The sequence below is a fragment of the Cibotium barometz genome, chromosome 51, assembly GCF_041138505.1.
Source record: "Cibotium barometz isolate CiBa-2024 chromosome 51, ASM4113850v1, whole genome shotgun sequence".
In the NCBI taxonomy this organism is placed as follows: Eukaryota; Viridiplantae; Streptophyta; class Polypodiopsida; order Cyatheales; family Cibotiaceae; genus Cibotium; species Cibotium barometz.
In genome coordinates this window covers 11,228,805-11,252,811 of record NC_141096.1, presented here as the reverse complement: position 1 = coordinate 11,252,811, position 24,007 = coordinate 11,228,805, and the positions used below count along the sequence as shown (strand labels likewise).

The 24,007-nt window shown below is 43.7% G+C and overlaps 1 protein-coding gene across 1 annotated transcript in view; it reads left to right on the top strand.

The window, feature by feature from the left end:
• The first annotated feature begins 10,369 nt into the window (after nt 1–10,369).
• Nucleotides 10,370–24,007, top strand: part of LOC147609317 (phosphatidate cytidylyltransferase 4, chloroplastic-like) — a 34,183-nt gene continuing 20,545 nt past the window's right edge. The window contains exons 1-2 of the mRNA XM_086787404.1: nt 10,370–11,310; nt 11,474–11,865. Coding sequence (XP_086643530.1) covers nt 10,924–11,310; nt 11,474–11,865 — 779 coding nt within the window. The 5' untranslated portion in view covers nt 10,370–10,923. The remainder of the gene's footprint in view (nt 11,311–11,473; nt 11,866–24,007) is intronic.

The following is a 24,007-nucleotide window of genomic DNA, read 5'->3' as shown; positions in this document are numbered from 1 at the left end:
TTCTTGTGAATGTCAATTCATCCCGCACGTATGGCCTTATTTCATCTTCTCTGTCTTGACTTGGAAGTCTTTTCGGAGTCGATTGAGACTAAATCAACATAATTCTCATTTTCTAAGGTTCTGACAATCTTCAAATCTATGTTCAAGACATCTTGATGTGGTTTCCTCATTATATCCTTCTAGTTTGAGCAGAACTCCTCTATACCTTTGATATAGAATAAATAATTATCTTCATCCCTAAGGCTAGGTGGGTCTCTCGTCTTGTTATGCATTAGTACTTTAGAGAAGCTTCTCAACTTTTAAGGAACTCTCATTGGAGTGCCTGGCATTCTTTTGACACCTCCTCATCCTTTTCATCATCATCTACTACCAACTTTGAGGTGTAGCTTGGTTTAAAGCTTGCACTGACCTATGAGTAGTGCAATGATGAATTTCTCAGGGGTTGTTTCTTTGAAGTATTCAATCCATTCAACTCCTTCTAGTTTTGGGAGTACAATGGATATGGATTCATGGAACTAGGTTCCACTTGTTCTAGGGCATGTGTCCATTGTGGCCAGTAGGTGCATCCCGATTTCCTCCTCTTCAGGGTCTGGTAGTGAAGCAATTGATGTTTCCTCATCCTACTCGCACCTCTTACAACTATGCTCATTTACTTGACATATATTTAAGCTCTCAGAATGCACTATCGTTTTAGACCCTAAGTCATTATTACGCATCCTCGTCACCTACATGTTATGGAGGTAAGTGATTTGCCACTATTACATATATTCAAATTCAATATTTTTAAATGTATATTCATGCGGGAAGGAATTTTGCATTTGTACATGCATAATTGTGCTGTCAATATTTCAAAAATTTATTTGGTCAGTACAATAAGAAGCACATGGGATTTAGTTAATTTATTGAAAGGTTTGCCATGCTTCAAAATGTGAGGAAGTTTTGAGAGCTTATAGATAAGTTCTTAGATCTCCTTGATCGTTTTGTCCGGGCTTTTCCACAAAAGCCCCATTATAAATATTGACTATGTATTTACTTTTAAACATAATATTGACTATGTATTTCATGTAATTACTTTTAAACATAATATTGACTATGTATTTCATGTAATTACTTTTAAACATAATATGAAGAAGTTTTCCTTGGTTTGTGATTTATCTAGTCCAATGAGTAAAATTTCTTCTATTGTTGGTGTATGAAATGTAATTAATGGTCAACAATAATAAATGTGGCGTTCTTTATTGTGTTCTAAAGAATGAAGAAGAGTGCAGTGATGGTATTTTTGCATCTTCTTTTAAGAATAAATTTGAAGTGTTTCTTGATCCAAAGAGTTCTTTCTATTCTAGTTGTTTTCCTCAACATAAAGTTGAGGATTTTATGAGCATCAACAGCTACTAAGGCTATGAGTTTAGCTCTAGGGTGTAACAAAGTGGAATGGTCTCATATGAATAATGAAAAGGCCAATTGACCATGCCCATGGACAACACTTATGATAGTGTGAAAAGGGGGGTCTTGTATATAGGCCATATACACCGTATTTTTTGTACCTTTTTGAAAGTCAAGAATATACAAGTCTTATGCTCTCTTATCGCTCTAATTCTAGGCTAATATCCATAATCTAGGCTAATCCAAGGTTAATGAGGCTAATTAGGCTAAATCTAGGTTGCCACTTTCTTTCATTGGTATCAGAGCTTAGTCTTTGATCCATTTTCTTCATGAATTCAAGAAAATTTGAGAAGTTCTTGGATTTCTTGATTTTCTTAAACTTTCTTAATTTTCTTGATTTCTTGATCAAGAAATGGGCATGGTGATTGTGGTATGATGGAAATCTCTTTAATTTTTGGTTTGTTCTAAGATTTTTGGGGGCTATGGAGGATCACTGTGGACCAAAATCTAGGGTAGCCGCACTAATGCACTAATGCCAAGCATGATTAAGAAGATTGATGAAGAAATTGATCCTCCAAATTGAGGATCAATTTTTGGGGGCTATGGATCACTGTGGACCAAAATCTGGGGTAGCCGCACTAATGCACTAATGCCAAGCATGATTAAGAAGATTGATGAAGAAGATTGATCCTCCAAATTGATCACTCCATAGCCCCCAAAAACTAATACGAGTGATCAATTTGTGCATTAGTGGGAGATTTCATGAGCAATTTTCTCTTCTTGCAATTTTGAAATTTCTTAAAAAATTAGGGTTTCTTGCATGCTTTCATGGGATCTAGGGCATTCACTCTCATTAATAAGCCTTCCTCTATCCTCGTATGTCATCCTTGCATCAAAATGAATAGGGAAACTAGGGTTATTGGAGAAACATGGTTTTAGGGAAAGTGCTCTAAAATTAGGACTTGCCTTGGACTTTTCTTCATTTCACATGCATGGACATATGCCCATAGGTCTCATTGATCATGTTATGCATTGGTTGCATCAAGGGAAGTGCATATACCCAAGTGTGGATCATTGAAGTCAAATTGTCCTTCTCTTTTGGAGTTTTCTTGTGTGTCTTGCATTAAATTGTGTCCACTTGGAGAAATGGGAATTGATGACATCAAGGAGCACAATTGTATTCCTAAATAGCCTCTTCTATGATATTAATCTCATACATTGGATAGCCGTGGCATGCAACTATAAGTGCCAATTGTAAGTCAATTCATATACACTTTCAAGTTCATGCCATACAACGTCTCACACACATTTGTATTCACATTTCCATTCCGAGTAATCAAGTGATGTGTGAGGGTACCTCGGCATTTGGTGAAGCCGGGGGGAGTATGTCTTGAATCCGCCTTGCCATGAGTGCCTTGGAAAAGCAGTAAGGTGGAGGATTAGGTACCGGTGGTGGAGACATGGCCCTAACTTGTGCCTAGTTTCGACCTAGGTACGAGGGTGGGAAGAGATTGTGGCCGGGAGATCAGCAAGCTTCAATGCTCTATATCGACTCTCAAGTGCTTATGAGAAGGATGCATTTTTTTGGTCAAAGTATTGGCAAGTATGTGATTTAGTGTTGCAATTAATTTCCAATCAAGTTGGTATTGAGATTTGGTTGCATAAACAAAGGAGATGCTGTCGAAATTTGGTTAAAATGCATGCATAAGTGCAATATTCGGTTCACAATCGACGAAACTGATTTGAAGGGCTGTACATAGCTTGAAATCTTGTACAAAGGGCTACAATTCAAGCTATCAAGCACTCAATTTCGATAACGATTGCTTGTCCAATTATTGGGCAGAAAGGTTAAAGTGGGGCCTAGTAAGAAATAACGCTTCATCTTGGCAAAGTGAGCATAGGGTTAGGTTCCCCAAACCCTAAGTTCCCATCTAGCCTTAGACCTCACCATTTGGACACCCAAGCTATTTGCTACACCCATTTTTCCACTAGATACCCTATTTTTGTAGAAATTAGGGTTTTTGGATTGAACCAATTTTGACATCATAGCTGGATAGTATGCTCTTTCCTCATTCCAACAAGCTAAAAACTTCAAGAATTGGACTCTGTTTGCTTGGTCAAAGTGGCAAATTCCTCACCGGTTGACTTTTCAAAGAAGTCAAAACAGAGAGTACTTGTGCATTGACCTTGGTCAAAGTGATCATACACGGGGGTTCTACATGTCATTGCCTCTCTATAGAGCTAAAGAATTTGTAAATTGGACTTTGGGAACATATCCAACTTGAATTTGGCCGTTTTCCAATGGTGTCCACGTCAAACACCAAGGCTACTTTCAAGGAAGTGGTAGAGCATAAGGGTGGTGTCCCGGAAGCAACGCAAGATGCAAGGCAAGATGCTCAAGAGCATGATGTTGACTTGCATCAAGGGTCTCACATACCACAAGGTTCCATGGAGAATCTAGGGATTGTGTAATTGATGGAGAAGATGTATCTTGACCAACAAAACCCTATGAGCCAAATGCTAAAGCTTATGGAGAGCCTAGGCCAAAAATCTCAAGATGATGCAAAAATTCTTTAACCGCTTGGATCAAAGATTTGTAGCCATGAATCAACAATTCCAAAGAGTTAGTGATACCTTGCATGAGGGATTTGTTGAGATGAAGGAAGGGTTCACTAGCTTAAGGTAAGAATTGGGCAAGGGGAAAGAAGTCTCCAATGATCCAATGGTTTCTCGAGCATTAGGACCAAACTCTTGGATCTACTGTGGGCACTTCGAATGCAAATGCTACACATCTACCTCAAGTTAGTCCTCATCAACTTGAATCAAGTCATGGGCTTCCTAGGATGCACCAAGGTGGATCAAGCACATTTGGAATGCCGATGCAACAAGGTGGTTATGGGATGCCTATGCATGGTCCTATGAATGGGATGTCTTCAATGCAAGGGAGAAATATGGACAAAAGCAAAGGCATTGTTTTGGAAGAGTCAAGAGTAAATGGAAGTTGGAATCATCCACACATGAGTGGACATCACTTTGATGAGATGGATCATCATCCACACATGAGTGGACAGCACTTTGATGAGATGGGTCATCATCCTTCACACATGGGTAATCATCACTTTGATGAGATGGGTCATCATTTTAATGGGATGGAACCTAATCATGGTAGACCTCATCACTTCAATGAGTTTGGGGGAAATCATGTTAGACCAAGGGATCATGGACCGCATGCTCATCATTGAGGTGGTGATGAAGATGAGTTTAGGGAGTGAAGGACAAGTTGACTTTTACCAAGTTCAAGGGTGAAGGTTCAACCAATGATGAGTTTAGGGAGTGAAGGAAAAGTTGACTTTTACCAAGTTCAAGGGTGAAGGCTCAACCAATGACGAGTTTGAAGAATGGATTGACAAGATGGAGCTTTACTTTGAACTTAGTCCTCTCGTAGTGATAGCACTAAGGTTTTGTTTGCTACCTTGCATCTAGAAGGTTATGCTCATGCATGGTGGCGGCGGCGCTTGAATGCTCATGGCTATTTGATCACTACTTGGCATGATTTCAAGAATGAGATGAGGAGAATCTTTGTTTTAGCCCTATAGTAAGACCCTTGAGGAACATGCTCAACATATGAAAATTGTGTTAGATATTCTCCGAAAAATATGTTTTTTTGGTTAGAAAGCAAATATGATTTCTTTAAACAAGAGTGATGTACCTTGGACATGTTATTACTATTAATGGTGTCCGCGTTGATTATGAGAAGATTAGGAAGATATGCGAATGGCCAATCCTAAAGACCATGACCCAAGTCAAATCTTTTTTAGGATTTGTCAAATTTTTCCAGACATTTAGTTTGGAATTATACAAAGTTTTCTTTACCTCTTCCAAGTCTTTCAAAAGGGGTGAAGAAAGACAAGTACAATGAGTACAAGCATGTTGAGTAGATTGAGGAACTGGATGGGTACTTTAATGAATTGAAATGTCAAGCAACCACTACTTCTATGTTATAGATTATGGATCCAAGTAAACAAATGCAAATGAGTATGCTATTAGAGCCATGTTATTCCAGGATGGCAAGCCAGTTGCTTTTGCAAGTAACAAGCTGGCTGACCCTCAGATTAAGTGGCCTACGCATGAGACAGAGCTTTTTGTTGTTATTCATGCCTGAAAAAAGTGGAGACATTATCTATATGTCTCTACTTTTGTGGTATTTGCGATAATTCATCTCTAGAATACTTTTGCAATCCTCCAAATTTGAAGGGGGAAAAGGCTCCTTGGTCTAAGCTTATGCAAGAATTTGATTTCAAGGCTCATTAGGATCTACCACAATAAAGTGGCATATTCTTTGAGTGGAATCAGTCATGTGAATAAACTTTCGTTTTGTTGAAATTTAGTATGACCTATTTAGCTCTCTCGAGGGCTTGTATCCTTGTGATGTATTCTTTAGTAGGATCTAGGATATTGTCTAGGCTAGGATGACCCCTATTTATGTTAGTATGAGGGAGTATTCTAATTTGCTTTTATGAAAGGGAAAAGTCTGTGTACTCGAGGTTGATGGTGCGAAGAGTTACATCATGTTTGAACAATGAAACTAGTGTCATGAAACTCCTTTAGCTAGGCATCTAGGTGTGCAGCATTTGGTAAGAAGAGATTTCTTATGGCCAAAGTTGAAGGTTGATGTTGAACAATATGTTTGAAAATGCCATCAATGCCAAGTTAATAAAGTTAAGCACTTAAGACGGGGTGTCTTGTTGATGCCATTGGAAATACCTCAAAGGAACTGGTAGAGTAATTGTATGGATTTTATGGTTGGATTACCTTGGACTTTGGGAGTAAAATAATGTCATTTGGGTGATCGTTGACCGACTCGCTAAATTGGCTAGGTTCTTCCCTACAAAAGAGGAAATCTTAAGGTCATTTGGGTTATCGTTGAACAGACTCACTAGGTTCATCCCACAAAAGAGAAAATCATAGTTATATAGCTTGCTCATTTATTTATTGAGAATTTGTTTAGCCTTTATGGCTTGCCATGTGATATTGTCAGTGATCGAGACTAGACATTTTTGGCATAAAGTATTCAAGAAATTGGATACTAAGTTGAGTATGAGTTCATCTAACCATCCTGAGTAGAACGTGTAAATTATACCCTGGAAGATATGCTACATGCATATGTCTCTTTGAGACATTATGATTGGGAAGATTATCTTCCTTTAGTAGAGTTTGCTTATGATAGTGCTAAGCATTTTGCTACTAAGAGGAGCCCTTTCATGCTCATGTATGGCTTTCAGCCTAGAGCCCTTGTGGGGATGATTAGCTCGAGTTAGTGTGTGTAGTTGATTTCTTGAAACAACTACAAGACATCCTATAGTTTACAAGAGAGAGCATCAAAAGTAGGTAGGGGCTAGAGCACAATTTTATGCTAACCAAAAGCGATCAACTAGAGTCTTGGAAGAAGGTTAATGGGTTTACTTTGCGAATTCCAAAAGACTTTTAGGTAATGAGGACTGGAAATGTCTAGCTTGGTGGGGGTGGCTCACCATCACATGTGTGGTTTAGAGCCTGCGGTTGGGTGGCAACCCTTATATTTTCCCTTTGTTGTTTTGTGATCTTATGATGATATGCAGCAGTGCCAAGTAATGGACGAGCTTCTAGGATGGTAAAATAGTGAGATTCGATCTTGGGTGAGCACACAACTCAGTGAATCTTACGCTAGTGTGTTTTAGAAACCTTATGGATGGTTCAAAAATAAAGAAGGTGTGTAAAGCCTTAGTTCTTGGTTAATTTAGTTAGTATGAGTCATGTGAGTGATAGAGGTATGATTGAGAAATCATAGAAGAGATAGAGTTTACATTTAGGAGAGTTGGAGAAATTTTAGAGCATGGATATATAAGGAGAAATGCCTTTCCCTAAGGTTATAAATATGTAATTCTTATATGAAGAAATTAAGTAAGCAAGCATTTTTAAGTCTTCATGTACTTGTTTTTAGCTTATTTCACTCTGTTATTTCAAGTGTGTACAATGGATGCTACTTCGATTCAAGAGCTCTCGCACCTCCACTCACCATAAAAGTTTAGCAACCACCCAACCACCCAGTCCATGACTAGAGGGCTATCCCCACGATTGGATGGTTTTTTGGAACTCTTGGATTTCTACTCTAACCTAGAAACTTACACTCTTAATGAATGTACTATTGAAAATGCCAAAACTTGCCAACAACTCATCTATCCTCTCCTTGGTTGTCTTGGTCCTTTAAAACCTCATAGACTCATTCTACATAATACAAGAAAACATAAGAGTCATGCAAGTGCATTAATTGCAAGAAAAAATAAGAGTTTTTTCCATGAGTATATGAGTCATGCAAGTGCATTAATTGCAAGAAAAAATAAGAGTTTTTTCCATGAGTATATGAGTCATGCAAGTTTATTAATTGCAAGAATCTTCTCATCGTCTCATCTCAAACTCACTAAAACTTAAGAATACAAAAGAAGAATAGTGGACACTCATTAATGATTAATCTAATATCATATGCCACTTAATTATCACATCTAAAAGTTATTAATGATTAATCTAATAACATATCCCACTTAATTATCACATATAAAAGTCTTACGTCTTAATTTTTCAATCATGCAACGCGATGGCCAAGTAAGCACATGTGGAGTCTTTTGCAATAAAATTTTTCATAAATATGCATCGAGTCAAGAAAAAGGATTCCTTTCAAATGAGTCTTAGCTAAAGATCATGTGTACTTAGATAGACACTCATTTAACAAAACTAAACTTTGTATTTGATTCCCTTGTTGTATACAAAAACAAAATTTAGTCGAGTGGGTACTTAAAAATACTAAGATAGGTCAATTACACAAGTCCTTGTGAGCAATTTCTCAAAAAGTGACCTATACTTATGTTTTGGAATAGTTTTATTACTAAAATTATTATTGAAACATCTTCATTATCAAAGCCATTACAACATAATTAAAAAAAGAGCTATCAAGAATCTTAGAGTAGTAATTATTAAATTGAGGTTAAAAGTATAGCATTGTCGCAAGGCACATCCAATTTTGTACTAGTACTCTCAATTTGAGAAGCACTTCTCTATTCTTATGCTAAGTACCAAATCACATGTGCGTACTATTTTTCCCCTCCTTTTTCTTAGACCCATGTGCTTATTTATTTTTCCACCACTCTAAAGTGCATACTATTTTTCCCCTCCTTTTTCTTGGCACTAGTGGGCAACCCCTGCTTTGCACATCTTTTGAGACTCCAAATTCAAAGACTCCAAACTCAAATTCTACCAAAACCTCCTCCTCCCCTTCTCGAACCTCCAAATTTTTGCCATGTGGTAGCTTTGTGGAACTCTTCCTTAAGATAATATAGAGATAGAGATGTGTGTACTACTCTAAAGTACTCTTCAATCAATATAATATTCAAATTAATCAACCACACCATACTCTCACATAACTAAGCAATTTACATGTTCTCATCACATTTAGGCATATGAAACCAATGCTTATTTTTTATGAATATGGAAGTAGTCTATTAGAAAAACAATAATGAAAGGGGTCTTTCTTATGAATACTACAAAAATAATGGAAGGGGTTTCACTTTAAAGTCCACATAATTTTCACACTAATATGACAATTAAAAGCTTTCTATAGCTTTTGATTGAAAAAAACCCTCATATTGAGAAGCATAGGGCATTATTCAACAAGGTCCACTGCTTTATGGTAGTAAGTTATGGTTGGAAGAAATTGTAGCATTGTACACAAATGTAAATTTCACTCTAAAAATTGTTAGATTTAGACCAAAATTTGATAATATGAAGAGAGATCATGAAGGTTCAACTGATTAGCTTCTATGACTTTCTTTCAAACCCTCGAAAAATTATCAGATTTAGAACAAAACTTGATAATATGAAGAGAGATCACAGAGGTTCAACTGATCAGTTATGACTTCCATTTAAACCTTGGGAAAATTTGAAGTTCTTAATCTCAAGTTGAAGGTTTTCACCAATGGCATGAATTGTTGTTCTCTTTTTGTGAACATGCACTCATTGTGTCTCTTACCAAGGGTATCTCTCCCTTTTTATTGGGTTCCACTCCATGCAAGACGATGATGGAGGTTGCTATTAATCACCTTTCCCCGTGGGGTCATGCTTCTTTAGGCCAATTAGATAAGCTCTTAGATAAGCCATACATATTGCATTCTTAGAGGAAAAAGGTGTGAAATGAGCAATAAGAAGCTCATAAATGCCTTTGAGTGCAAACCATTAAGTTAGTTTATGCCTCCTACATTGGGTTGAAATAATTAATTAACCAGAAATATGCATTTTATATGTCATTTTTTGATAGTGATTATTTATAAAAACAAAAGCATTTCGTGTTCTTGGGGATATTGCATGCTTGTGTAGCATGCATGCAAGACACTATCATTATATGTGTATGTATGTTAGCAATGTAGGTCAAATGTGTCCCTTTCTCTATCCATTATGTTGTAGGTTTCCTTCCTCTTTGGTTTAGGTGCAATTGACCACCAAAGTTCCCACAGATGGCGTAGGTCTCTTAAGGGATCACACACATAGCCCTAGCTCTCTCTCTCTCTCTCTCCGTGTTGTCTCAGAAGTTGAGAAGTCGACTATAGTGCAACACAAAAGGGTGTGCCTCTTATGATTAGAGAATGAGGTGGTCTCTCTCTCTTGTTTGTGTGATTCCCCCCCTCATGCTCGATTAGAGCAGCGCATGTTGGTTGCATGTCTAGTAATGAGAGCGTACTAGATGATAGCTCTCTCTGCTAGAACTCTCCCATAGGCTTGCTTGTGAGGACGGGTCACCGATGTGAGGACCTTTGGACTATGGACATCAAGAAGCACCCCAAATTTTTTTTTTGGGTGATTAATTAATTTTTTGATTTCGATTTTTTTTTTTCACAATTTTTGTGAAAAATTAACCCTCGTGTGTGGATAGCGACAGATAGTGAGTTGGTACATTTAGTTTAACTTTGCGTAAGCAATTCTCTTGTGTGCCAGAGAGGAAACAAAGGTAGAAATCTATCGTCAGCGATGGCGTGCTCAGGGTTTCAAAATTGAAGCGCCAATCGATTTGTCACAGAGCAATGGTGTTTTAGGGTTTCAGTCGTTACTCAAGGAGAAACAGCATCTTCTCCTTGCATCAGAGCCATTACCATGGTGCGCTTGGGTCTCTCCGGCATCAACGTACCCTTTCATTGTACAGAAAGGCCAGGGTTTTAGGGTTTCTAGAACGCTAGGGTTGCAAGGTTGCAGAGCAGTGGTGCACTAGGGTTTCATTTGCAATCAAGCTAGGGTGATCCAGGTCTCCCTCTTCTACCCTTTTTCTAGTTTCTGATTGTCCATGTAAAAATCCGGGAGGACAGCCTTGATGCCCAGGGTATATCGACATGCCTTCAATCAAAGGAAAGGGAAAGGTCCAATGAGCAAGTAGAGCATGGAAGCCTTCAGACGTATAGGAAATTAGGGTATGTATAGAGCTCTTCAGAAGCAAAAGTGTAGAGGTTTGATCTGATTACAGGGATGAGTACATCACAAACACACATCCATGCCTTGGAGAGGGCGCTGCCGTCTTACCTCTGCAGCTCTTTCACACCTCCATCTCCTTCCTCTCGCCATAGCACCCGTCCTGAGTCTTGTTGTGCAGCTGTTTTTGATGGAGGCTTCTCCGCTTCAATCTCTCATCCTCTTCTTGTTTGTCCAAAATCAATGCTTAGGCCTTCCTCTTTTTTCTTACCCTTGAGGCCACATCAAAGACTGTGGCACCACAACTTCTGGCCCCTTTTTAGTGCTTACAGAGGACTCTCTTGGAGTGGTATCAGCAGGTATGAAGGTCGAAAACCCCGGAGCTATGCATGCAGAGTTGCAACTCCTGACGTTGGACAAGTCCAGGAGGCAAACGATGCAGAGGTATCACTTTTTGAGTTTCAAAATATATGGCCATGTTTTGAGCACTGCAGGTAGATGCGTAAGAAGGACAAGGAGCCTGGCCAATTGCTGTGGCTCTTCTTCAGATCCATGTTTCTCAACTGGGTGAGTATTTCTGCCTAATTCACGTTACAGTTTTGTGTAGGGGGCTTCTGAACATGCAAACAAAGAGCAAGTGTGTGGTGGCGAAGAGGTCAAAGCATATGAAGTTGTAGATGGAGGTAACCAAAAGTCTAGTGATGAGGGAGGCAAAGGAGATGCTAAGGGAAGCAACAAGCAGCAGCAGCCTTATCAACAGAAAAGCCAGATGCTGAACAGAGTTGTTTTTGGTACTGGGATTGGCATTTGCACGGGTGGAGCAGTGGTTGCGGGTGGTTGGTGGTTCACTGCATGTACTGCTGCAGTGGTTTTGATAGCAACCCGAGAGTATTTTGAACTTGTAAGGAGTTCTGGTATAGCTGATGGGATGACTCCACCTCCACGCAGCGTATCTAGGGCGTGCTCACTTATTTGTGCAGCAATGCCTCTAATGACTCTGTATGTAAAAGACATTTTTTCCTAATTTCAAGATAGAATTTGTATAGAAGTAGGGGCCTTTTTCATAGTCTTTCAACTTACTTTTTCAAACAGGAATTTTCATCAGGTTTTTAGCCAAAATAACTTGTACAGTATGCAATGTAAAAAAGTAATTGGAGACCACGAGTTACCATGCAGCACCATAAGTGCTGTATTACCCTAGGGGCATAATAAGTGGTCAACACTGAGGTCTGCGTCTACTGGGAAGATGCATGGGCTCAGTTTAGGTTTTAAAGACTATATTAGAATGGGGTAATTTGTCCATGCTTGTCCACAGACAAAAAAAGAAGAAGATATCCCTTGGTATGATGAACAGGCAAGGATTTAGAGACTGCATCAACCTTTAGTTGGGAGGCTTCAAATGTGACACATGTCACCTATGGTACTTGTAGATCAGCAGTTGGGGCAGCCGCTTGTAGGGCAGTTGGGCTGCAGGTGCAGCCATCTGGACCAGCGCAAGTGCCACAACATTGGAAAAAATCGGCCAAGTGCAATCAGTTACTCCTCAGTATTGGCCGATAGCGCTATAACAGGCTGACCAGCATAGTAGGGTGCTATATATGTTGGAATGTCAGGGCCACTCGTCGACTGCCGGCACATGCGAACAACAGCAAAGGGAAAAGACGTCACCCGGCTGTTCGCTGTTTGCCTGACTGCACGCACTACGGACCTGGCTGCCTGTTTCTCATGCACAGCCGACAGTCTACAGCTTTCTCTCCCTCTCTCTTTCTCTCGCTGATTCATACAGGTCTGTCATGCTTCTTTCCTTGCCAAAAAAAAAAACACTTTTCACATGCTGTCTATAGCGACCCTTTCTAAGACCACAACCCGACAGTCGACAGGTGGCCCTCGCTTTTCTTAGCCCACGTTTTTTTAAACCGTCAGGTTACTTTCTGTTTTATTTCGAACCTTACGTTTTTTTACAAAACGTAGCGAAACCACAAAAAAAAACACGTAGCATACTAACACACATAAAAAGCTACGTTTTGTAAAAAAAAAAACCCCGAAGGCAAAGTGGTTTTTTTAGTGTGGCTTTTCACGGTTTATGGGTGGCTTATAAAATACGCCTAGAGTGGCCTTCTAGCCACACGTCTCCTCAAGTTCTCTTGCACCATCTCTTGCTTCCAGCCAAGCTTTTCTCTCACTTTCCCATTTCGAGATGTCGACCCAAGCTTCAGAGTTGGAACCCGCTCTCGAACACAAAGACCTGCGAGCTCCACAGGCCGCCGATGGCTATCTTTTCGAAGATTTTGTGACTAAATTTGATTTTCGGGAATTTAAAGTTACTTTCGACGCTTCTTTCACGAAGCATCAGGGTGGTCCTGGGCGACCCCCTCGCGCCTCGATGGCTTGCGGAGCTCGAATCGAGGGAGGTTCTTGGAAGGTTGGCGATTTCGAGCGTGTGATCTATGGCTAGAAGGTGCCTTGGATTATCCCATAAGTGGAAGCATGGGAAGTTGAAGAGCCATATATAGGCTAGAGTGGCACCTTGTCATAGTCATCTCCTCTGGCCGGTGTTTTGGGAGGCAGCTCACCGGGAGATGGGAGCCCGGTGGAGGAATGCTGTAGTGCCCGTTGGGGGTGTTCGTGGTGCTCGATGGTGATGCGTCTCCTACGTGCGTTAGTCTTCCGTTGCGCATTCTGACAGGTCCAGCGTGGAGAAGTTTCTCCTGAAGCCTGCTGATGCTCTGTTTCCCATCCTCTCTGCCATAGAGCTCATCATGTCCTCTAGTACTGCCCCATAGATTTTGGCCATTGTGTGACCAATCATGATAGTCCTGTAGTTACCTGGGTCCGTGGGATCTCCTGCTTTGTGGATGGGGACAATGGTGTTGGTAGTCTAGGAGGGTGGGAAGCCTTCACAGAGTGCTCTGTTCAAAAGACTGGCAAGAATGGGAGCCAATACATGGTGCCCGTGGGCAAAATGTTCCGCGCGTAGATATCTCCCGAGAGGATTACTGTTATTACTTAGTATTTCAGCCACTATCTGTGTATTTAAGACTGAAACTGAAAGTAAACTTGAACACAGATGTTTGATTGATTGATTGAAATTGTGATACAACAGGCTCCTTATATAGGAGTCCAAGAGACACGAATGAAAAGACACATCCCATGACCAATAGTCATGACTCTAGGCGAAGAGACACATCCTTTGGACGAATAGCTGCAACCATTGGATGAAGAGTTGCAACCCTAGAGCGAAGGGGTGTGACCAGTCGTCGAAGGAGTGTGGCTCTTGATGAAGAGGTATGTCTCTAGAGCGAATAGTCGTGACCATCCGAGTGTAGGGGTCCTCTGTAATCATGTCACTTCAGTATTTGTAACCATGAGGAGACTGTGTATAATGAACTAAGTCACAATCGTGACATTCCCTCCCATTTAAAATAAAACCCAGGGGTAGTTGTTGAGACTCTGGAAGAAGGGAAGTGATTGAATTGCTTTTGCATCCAAAGCTCTAGCTGCTAGATCCCATGTCATGGCATTATTGTTGACCATAACAATCTTGTATATACCAAACTGAATATTAACTGCATCTGCAACTTGTCTCATCTTTACCAAAAGCATGAGAATCATATCTGTAACTCTTTTGTTAACATCATTGGTAACTTCGAGCTTTGTCCAAGAAAAGATTGAATCTTTATCTGCTTCAAGTGAAACTATTGGTAAATTATCTGATTGTGTCACCACGCTTTCCGGCTGAGAGGTGACAACCACCTGTTGGATGTCTGAAAGGGATTCCATTGATTTTTCTGGAACACAAAAGGCTTCAAGTGTTGTCGTAGATGAAGAAGAAATATCTTCCATATGCTTTTCTTTGCTTAGAGAGTTGTTCTCGGGACAAGTTATGTCCAAAGATTCATTTGCACCGCTGAGGGTAAGGACTAGAGTCTTCATTTTTGAAGAAGAATCATCATTCACCATGGCGTCAGGTAGCTGGTCAGAGACAAAGACTCCGTTTTGCACGGGCGGTGACGAGGGTATCGCTTCTGCCTGGGTCACGGCAAGAAAAGGAGTTGTGGACATTGTATTTGTCACACATGTACAAGAATCTTCTGAATCTTCAGTTATCTCAGCAGGTATTAAGGCTTCCAATGTAGAAGGGGGAGGTTGAGGTTGTTTGTGCCTGTTAGACCTCTCAAGGATCCTCTTGCACAACGTGAGAATGAGTAAGTCTTCAACACTGCCACCAAGAGCTTGCAAGGACTTGAATGTAGGGCATTGCTCGCGAGGGGAAACTTGTCCAACGTCGCGGCGTTCACGACCGAGTACTCGACTAGGGTCGGACACACGTGCCACTAAGTAAGCCCATCTTGATATGGCTGATTTCTTTCCAAGATGTGATCCTTTGGAAGCTTCATGTTGTTGCTTCTGTTGCTGATGATTCCAATAAGAAGTTGGTTGTTTAGAACTGTAACATTTCCAAGAATATCCATGCTGAGGCTTGCGTTGCTCGCACGAAGATACTTTGTGTCTGGTTGGCTCTGAATAACCATGCTTAGGGTGAGAGAATATTTGTTGAGAAACATGTTGAAGCTCATCGATACGAGCTTTTGGTTGTTGATGGATCATGGCTTCAAACCGCTGGAATGCAGCTTGTTGCTGTGCATTTTGCTGCTCCAAGGATTTGTTTATAGCCATCAATATGGAGACAATCTCTTGATCATAACAGTGTTCACCGCATCTATCCGGCACTCAGATATTCCTGGGGTAAATGTGCTGCCTGTGGTGTAGGAATTGGAACTGGTGCAGGAACTGGTTCGGGGAATCGGGAATAATGATCACCTTTGGCTCAGACAGGGGTGAATCCGGGATGACAATAATCTCCTGTGAGGGGAGAGGATCCGTCGGCAGTTCGTCTTTGGGAACCTCGTCTACATACGAGAGATACGGAACTGGCACATCGAAAACTTCGTCTGCCATTGCGCGCGCAGGATGGTGCTTGCAGATGGGCCAGCGCTGGAGGAGAGAGAGCGAACCTGGGAAGTGGCTGGCAGAATTCGCAGATGAAGCCACATGCTGCCGTTGGCCCTTTTTTTTAAAATGTGCGCGCTGGTCGGCTGCTGTTCCTCGCTGGCGGATTTCCTTGCGCTGGCGGGTGGCCGGTCGCTGGTGGTTTCCGAATCGCCCAAGGCGGCTGTTCACACCAACAAATCCCAAACGGACGCCCAGCGCACGCCCAGCGAGTTACGCCCGCCGGTTGGGTTTGTTTGGGGTTTTTTTTTAAAAGATCCACGTGGCAATGCACGTATTAATGTAATGTATTGTTTTTTTTTTTGTTGTTGAAAGGTTGACGCTTCGCCGACTGGAAGGATGCGCCGCTTCGAAGGCTGGATCACATCGCCGACTGGAGGGTGCGCCTCTTCGAACAGTGTGCCACCAGCAGTCGCTGCATGTATTAAGGAGGCTCACAACCGGCAGCCACTCTTAGCAATCAAGAGGCACGCTGGCAGCAAACAAGGCGAAGAGAGGGGGGGGGGGGCTCCAAATTCAGCAGCGAAGGGGGCAGTTCCTGCCATGTTGCGAACGCCACCGGTCAGCAGGGAGGGAGGGTATTCCGGAAATACAGCAGGGGGTCCCTCTCTGCTATACGCACAATACGTGTATATGGGTGTGAGACCTTGTGTACTTGTTTACATTACTGCGAGCAAGGATTCACGCCAAGTCCACCATCGCTCTGCTTCTTCCATACAACACTGAGAGGAGAGGTGGATGAGGGAGTGCCGCGGAGAGGGTGAGGGCTTCACAACCCACGGGTAGGAAAAAAAATTTGCTCTGATACCACTGTGAGGATTACTGTTATTACTTAGTATTTCATCCACTGTCTGTGTATTTAAGACTGAAACTGAAAGTAAACTTGAACACAGATGTTTGATTGATTGATTGAAATTGTGATACAACAGGCTCCTTATATAGGAGTCCAAGAGACACGAATGAAAAGACACATCCCATGACCAATAGTCATGACTCTAGGCGAAGAGACACATCCTTTGGACGAATAGCTGCAACCATTGGATGAAGAGCTGCAACCCTAGAGCGAAGGGGTGTGACCAGTCGTCGAAGGAGTGTGGCTCTTGATGAAGAGGTATGTCTCTAGAGCGAATAGTCGTGACCATCCGAGTGTAGGGGTCCTCTGTAATCATGTCACTTCAGTATCTGTAACCATGAGGAGACTGTGTATAATGAACTAAGTCACAATCGTGACATTTGCTCTCTCATTATGCAGCTTTTTAAGAGCCCTATTGACATTTGGGGAATCAAAGAGATAAGATGATGTAGGCCTAGGGATGTGTGACATTTGTACGACGAGACATCAGAGCATAAGTGACCTGTTCAGTTTCCTCTGACTGACGAACACAAGAACCACCAACATCAGTACTGGAGGGTTCCTGCCAACTGCTGCCATCTACTGTCAAGCTATCCACCATCTGGTCCCGGAAAGCCTGCACCTGCAGCGTATCCACACTTAAGTGACCATTACCAGAGTGCCACCTATCACAAACCTGAGGACCTGGGAGAGAGAGTGCTGAAAGCTTGTAAACTCCATTCTCCACTCCGCCTTCCCAAACCACTTGGCCTGTTGCTTTGTCTCGGAGAGCAACAAAATGCTCATCAAACTCCACCCGTACGCCAGTCTGCAAACCTGATGCACTGACAACAGATGAAAACCAAGTGCCGGAACATACAACACTTAGGAGGAATGCTTCCTCCCTCTGCCATCGGGAACTATCTCCATCCTGCCCTCACTGTGAACTGGGATAGTGGATGTATCCCCAGTAAGAATGTGACCAGAAAGCTTGCAGAGATTCTGTAAACCGGAATGGGAAGGAGTCATGTGCCTGGAAGCACCATTGTCTAGAATCCACTCCCGAGTATCCGTTGCGGAGAATCCTCCAATCTGCTCCCTACCTGAAGAAAATGAAACATCGGTGTCCACCACCTCCAAGTGCACAAAAGCCGGAGTCTTCATGATTGCTGCTGAGGAATCTTCACCATTCTCGGTCTTCCGCTTGGGACACTGCCTCCAATAGTGGCCTTTCTCGCCACAATCATTACAGGTCCTCTTTGCCTTTAGTTTCTCGCGGTCAGTAACGGACTTCTTCTTAGAAGACTTCTCCGATGAAGCCTTCCCTTTGCCCGTGTTACGGCCTTTCGACCGTTGGCCAGTTAAGGCCTCCGAACGTCCACCCTGAGGAGGGTTCGTGAATCGTTCCTCCTGGTCCAGGATCATGGGCACAAGCTCCTCCCACGTGATGGTGCTGAGCCTGCCCCACTGGTAATCAAAGACGAGTAAAATGCTGAGTACGAAGAGGGCAAATGTGATAGCAACGTTATGGCCATGTCCTCTGACGATATCTTCTTCCCAACCTGAAGAACTTCCTGCTGAAGAGCTTGCAGCTTGTTAATATGCTCTTGCATCGTTGACGACTTTGCAGGGTTCATAACCCGCATCTGTACTTCCAAGGAAATCCTCTTCGTGGGCGATACCTTGTTGTAAAGAGAGGCCAAATGCTGCCATATACCTCTGGCCAGCGTCATATGCTTTACATGATTGATTACCTGCGGTGTGCAGTTGAGAAAGATAAACGAACGGACCCTGGCGTTGACACGATCCCACATCTGTGTCTGAGCCTCCCGGTCCTTTCGGGTCGACGGTAACTCCCCTTCCTCAACTTCCGGCCGTGGAACTCCAACGACGACGAAATCAGCGAGGTCATAAGACTCCAGAACAGATTCCATCATAACCTTCCATATGTCGTAGCTGCTCCCGTCTAACTGACGGTCCACCGGGAACGTGGGGAGTGTCGGGATCTTCACATGCCTCTCGGCCATCTCAAACAGATCTGCCATTGCGGGGATGTACTCTGAAAAGGGTGGGAACAAAGAAGAACTAAAACCTGCAAGTGGCTGTCCAGCAAATCAGCCCGCCGTCCTCTTGCTTCTCCTCTTCCCGAACAGTCCCGTACGGTCCACCAATCAGCAACACAATGGTCCCCCTCTTGCTCACACAAATCCCAAGAACTATCTAGAGCCTAGGCTCTGATACCATGTCAGAATACGCAGCGGAGATGATGACCAGATCTGGGAACACAAGAGCAAAACGCATGCAGAAAAAATACAGCACAAGAGAGAGAGAGATAGAGGCGTGTAACTCTGCTCTATATACACAAGAAGATCCCGGAGTGTGATACACAAGTGGTATGGGGACTGGGGGCCTATTTATATGGCCCCATATACCAGTCGGCCAGCACTGGTGGCCCTCCACGACTGCATGAGCAGTTGGCCAGCAACAATGAAGCCCACGACTGCATACATCCAGTCGGCCAGCAGTACAGAGGTTCACGACTGCTGTTGGGCAGTCGGCCAGTCACATGTCTGCTGATGGGCCAGTCGGCCAGCCACTCAGTGCTCCTGCCAACCTCTGGCATCCCTCCACACCATTGGAAAAAATGGAAAAACAGGGAAAAAATACGGGGAGTGAGGAAAAATGATAAAACACCTCATAAGGGCGGCACACCCACAACAAAGGACCTGGTGTATAAAACTAGACAGGAGATGACTTCTAACAAGGTGGTCCTCATAGATGTGGTCAAGATCATGATGGAAATGAATCTGGGTGAAGGTGGTGATAGGGGGTGTGGGTGTGGGCGGTAAGATGGGGCATGCGATTGTGAAAGAAAGTAATGCGTGGTTAGCTAGTATGGGGGGAGGAGGGATGGTAAAGTCTGAGATGTGTGGTATAAGAGCGGGAGATCCCATGAGGTAATCCACCGTACTAGTGCCTCCCCCATGCGGAAAAGATGCAAGGCTGGCCATCTGCGGCCATTTGGATAACCCATTATATATAACCAGCTCATGCATAGCCCCCATCTCCAAGAAGTGTCTACCATATGATGTTGCATTCCCCATATCCTGGTTGGCCCTCTGGAGGCCCATCTCAGCCAAGTCAATTTCTGACAACATAATGGCATCTCCCTGGAAGTCATATGTCTGCACTTGTTCCCCCTTTTGTCCGTGCATTAAAGTCTCCTAATAGGAGGACCTCTCCTTGCTAGGAGAACTCTGCAATGAAGGCAAATAATGGCGCATAGGGAGTCTCCCCTTTCTCTGTCAACCTCCATGCATATTTTGATTTCTTTGGTGGGAAGTAGCATATTGCAATATGCATCACTCTCAAGCCAGGCCTGGCTAATTGCATCCACATAAAATGAGCCTCCTCATCGTGTCTAACCATTGTGAGCATGCCTCTCAAATGAGGGCAAAACAAGCATGCCACTCCTCCCGAGCCACGCCCCCCCCCCCTCGGTGGTGCGTGTTGTCCTCTGAAAGCTGATTCCCATGTATAACCCTCCACTTTGGGTAGCCCTCTCTCAGGACTTTGATACGTTTCTGTGTAGAAGATAATATCCCTGTCTGTGTAAGTCTCTGTGAAGCCTCCTGTGTCTGACCATAGAGTTTCATTGCAATTCCAACATGACAGTGCGGGGCCTATGAGACCATAGATGCATTGAGGATGGGAGTAGGGGCGTTTATCCGTGTTTACCCACGACCCATTTTCTTGCTTTGCAGGCTTCCATAACCTGAACCATCCCGACTTTCTTGTGTTCCACGTGTAGGAGGATGAGGTCATCTCCAAGGTATATTTGGGTGGTTCGGAGGGTGGCCGTCTTCTTCAAGAAAGCCAAACGGGACTCTGTATCTGTGAACTTGAGGAGGAGAGGCCTCTCCCTCGTCAAGTCCTTCCCGGCTCGCCAAGCATCTACAAAAGGGGTGTCAGTGAGACCCATTTGTCTACATAAAGTCTCACCGTCCTCTTTTGGTGAGTTGCCCACTTGCAAGCCTGTTACTCGCACATGTAGAGCCCTAGATTGGCGACACTTCTCTTCCTCAAGTGTGGCCGTCATGATGGATGTGGCATTTGTTATTAGCAGTCATCTCCTGTCTGTACACTATGTCAGGGCCTCTGTTGTGGGTTGCCCCCATACTTCTAGTATTCCGGGATTTTATTGGTGTATATAATAGAGTTACACAAGCTTCTCTCTCTCTTTCATCTGTGTATTTCTCTCTACAGCAGTTGTCTTCTTTGCTGCTGTGCATTCTGACATGGTATTAGAGTCCCAGGTGGCTTGAAGCTTGGAGACAGTGGGACATCGAGGGTTTGCTGATTGAGGTGCTCATTGGAGACTGTTTTGGCTGTACGGGACTTGGAGATCGGGTCCGTTGGACAGCCACCTTGCATTCTATTTGCAGCCTCCTCTTCTCCTTTTTTCCCACCCACCCTCCCTTCACAAGACCTTGTGAACCCTTGAGATGGCAGATTTGCTTGAGATGGTTGAGAAGCACGTGAAGATCCCGATACTCCCCACATTCCCGGTGGACCGCCAGTTTGACGGGAACTACGGCATATGGAAGGTAATGATGGAGTTTGTTTTGGAGTCCTATGACTTGGTTGATTTCATCGTTGTTGGGGTTCCACGGCCGGAGTTGGAAGGTGGGGTGTTACCCTCTATTCCGAAGGAACGGGAGGCACATGCACAGTTATGGGATCGTGTTAATACCCGAGTCTGTTCTTTCATCTTCCTCAATGGCACACCATAGGTGATCGATCACATAAAGCATATGACGTTGGCCAGAGGGATTTGGCAGCATTTGGCTTCTCTCTACAACAGGGTATCACCCATGAAGAGGATCTCCTTGGAAGTTCAGATGCAGGTGATGAATCTTGCAAAGTCGTCGACGATGCGGGAGCACATCAACAAGTTGCAGGCTCTTCAGCAGGAGGTTCTCCAGGCCGGGAAAGAGATATCGTTAGAGGATATGGCCATAACGTTGTTGTCACACTTGCTCTCTTAGTACTCTTAGTACTCCTCTTTGATCACCAGTGGCAGGCTTAGCACCATCACATGGGAGGAGCTTGTGCCCATGGTCTTGGACCAAGAAGAGTGATTCACGAACCCTTCACAGGGCGGAGGTTCTGAGGCCTTGACTGGCCAACGGTCGAAAGGCCATAACAACAAGGGCAAAGGGAAGTCTTCATCGAGAAGTCTTCTGAGAAGAAGCCCGATTCAGAGCGAGAGAAATTGAACGCCGAGAGGACATGTAGTGATTGTGGCGAGAAAGGCCACTATTGAAGAAAGTGTCCCAAGTGGACTAGGAAAGAGTGCCGATTCTTCAGCTTTAGCTGCAAAGACTCCAGCCTTCGTGTACTTGGAGATGTTGGACATCGATGCTTCATCTTCTTTGAGCGAGGAGGGAGTCGGCTTCATGGCCAAGGATACTTAGGAATGGATTCTTGATAGTGGTGCTTCCAGGCACATGACTCCTTCTCGTGACTTCTTTCAAGATCTGAAATGGCAGTTAGGTTGCATTTTCATTGGCGACAATTCCACCATACTGATTCACACTGAGGGCCGGATGGAGATCATTCCCGATGGCAGAGGGGGGAAGCATTCCTCTTGTGTTCTTTACGTCCTCGCACTTGGTTTTCATTTGCTGTCAGTGCATGAGGTTTGCAAGACTGGCTTCCAGGTGGAGTTTGAGGAGCATTCTGTTGCTCTACGAGACCGCAAAACTGGCCAAGTTGTTTGGGAAGGCGGCGTGGAGAATGGTATGTACAAACTCTCAGCACTCTCGTCATTGACAGTTTCTCAGATTGGTGACTTGTGGCACTTTCGGTTTGGCCACTTGAATGTGGATGCGCTTTAGCGAGCTTTCCGGGACGAGATGGTGGTTGGCTTGCCAGATGTTGGTAGCAGGCAAGGACGCTATAGTTCTTGCATTTGTGGTAAGCAGCACAAGGAATCTTTCCGAAGCAGGCTTCCAGGCGGGCTTCGAAACCTTTGGAGTGTACACACTGACTTGTGTAGATCTATGCAGATGCCATCCTTGGGAGGTTCTTTGTACTTCATGCTGCTTGTTGATGATTGTAGCAGATTCTCTTGGGTTTATTTTCTTTCACAGAAGGACCAAGCTTTTGCTTGGTTCAAGGAGTGGCATGTGATGGCGGAGAAAGAGTCTGGCTTGCAGATAAAGACTCTTAGGGCTGACACAGGAGGAGAATTTTCTTCCAATGCATTTGTGCGGTTTTGTGCGGAACATGACATCAAGCGGGAGTTGGCAAATACAAGTTTGCTGTCAGAGAATGGAGTAGTTGAGTGTAAGAACAGGATTGTGGTGGAGAACGATGTTGGAGCATCGTGATCTTCCTCGTCCACTTTGGGGAGAGGCTGTGGCTACGACTGTCCATATCCTCAACCGTTCTCTGACGACTGCAGTACCGCTCGAGATGAGCCCCTGCAATAGCAGGAGGCTCCGCGTTGTGTTGGAGTACCCAGGTGGTTGGTAGACACCCTTCGGGAGTCAGGTGTTACGGAGCTTCCCTTCGAATGGACCACAGAGGACATACCTCGAAGATCGCATAGAGTTCGTGACAAAAGTCACTCAACGGAGCTTTTATAGGTAAACTATGCTTTGATGTCTCGTATCATGTGGGACAAAGAGCCCACTTCCGTCAAGGAAGCCCTTGCACAAGATACTTGGAGGAAAGCCATGTAGGTGGAATTGGATGCCATAGAGAAGAATAACACTTGGGAGTTAGTTCCGAGGCCGTCGAAACGGTCTATCATTGGTGCCTAATGGGTCTTTAAGACCAAGTATACGTCAGCTGGGTCGGTGGACAAACACAAAGCCAGACTTGTGGCTAAACAAAGGCCCTCACTTTTTACAGACAAGAGATGACTACTAACACCCCCTCTCAGCGCCTGGAAGTGGAACCAACCCTAGTGAGCTGGAGTGCTACCGGAGCTTAGCCTGAGGTAGAGACTTCGTGAAGAGGTTTGCCGCATTGTTCTCCGTCGAGCAATGTAATAGCTATACATCTCTGGTTATCGCACTGGATGACCATGGGGTTCCTTCTATGGAAACCCAATCTCACCAGGCAACCTCCGCAGCCACACAACCTCGCAAGCAGCAGCACAAGTAGCCCGATACTCTGCCTCTATAGAAGACAAGGCAATGGTTGGCTGCCTCTCGCTGCCCATGAAATAGCTCCTGAGTCAAGGGTAAATCCGTAGCTTGGTGTAGATCTCCTCGTGTCTGGATCTCC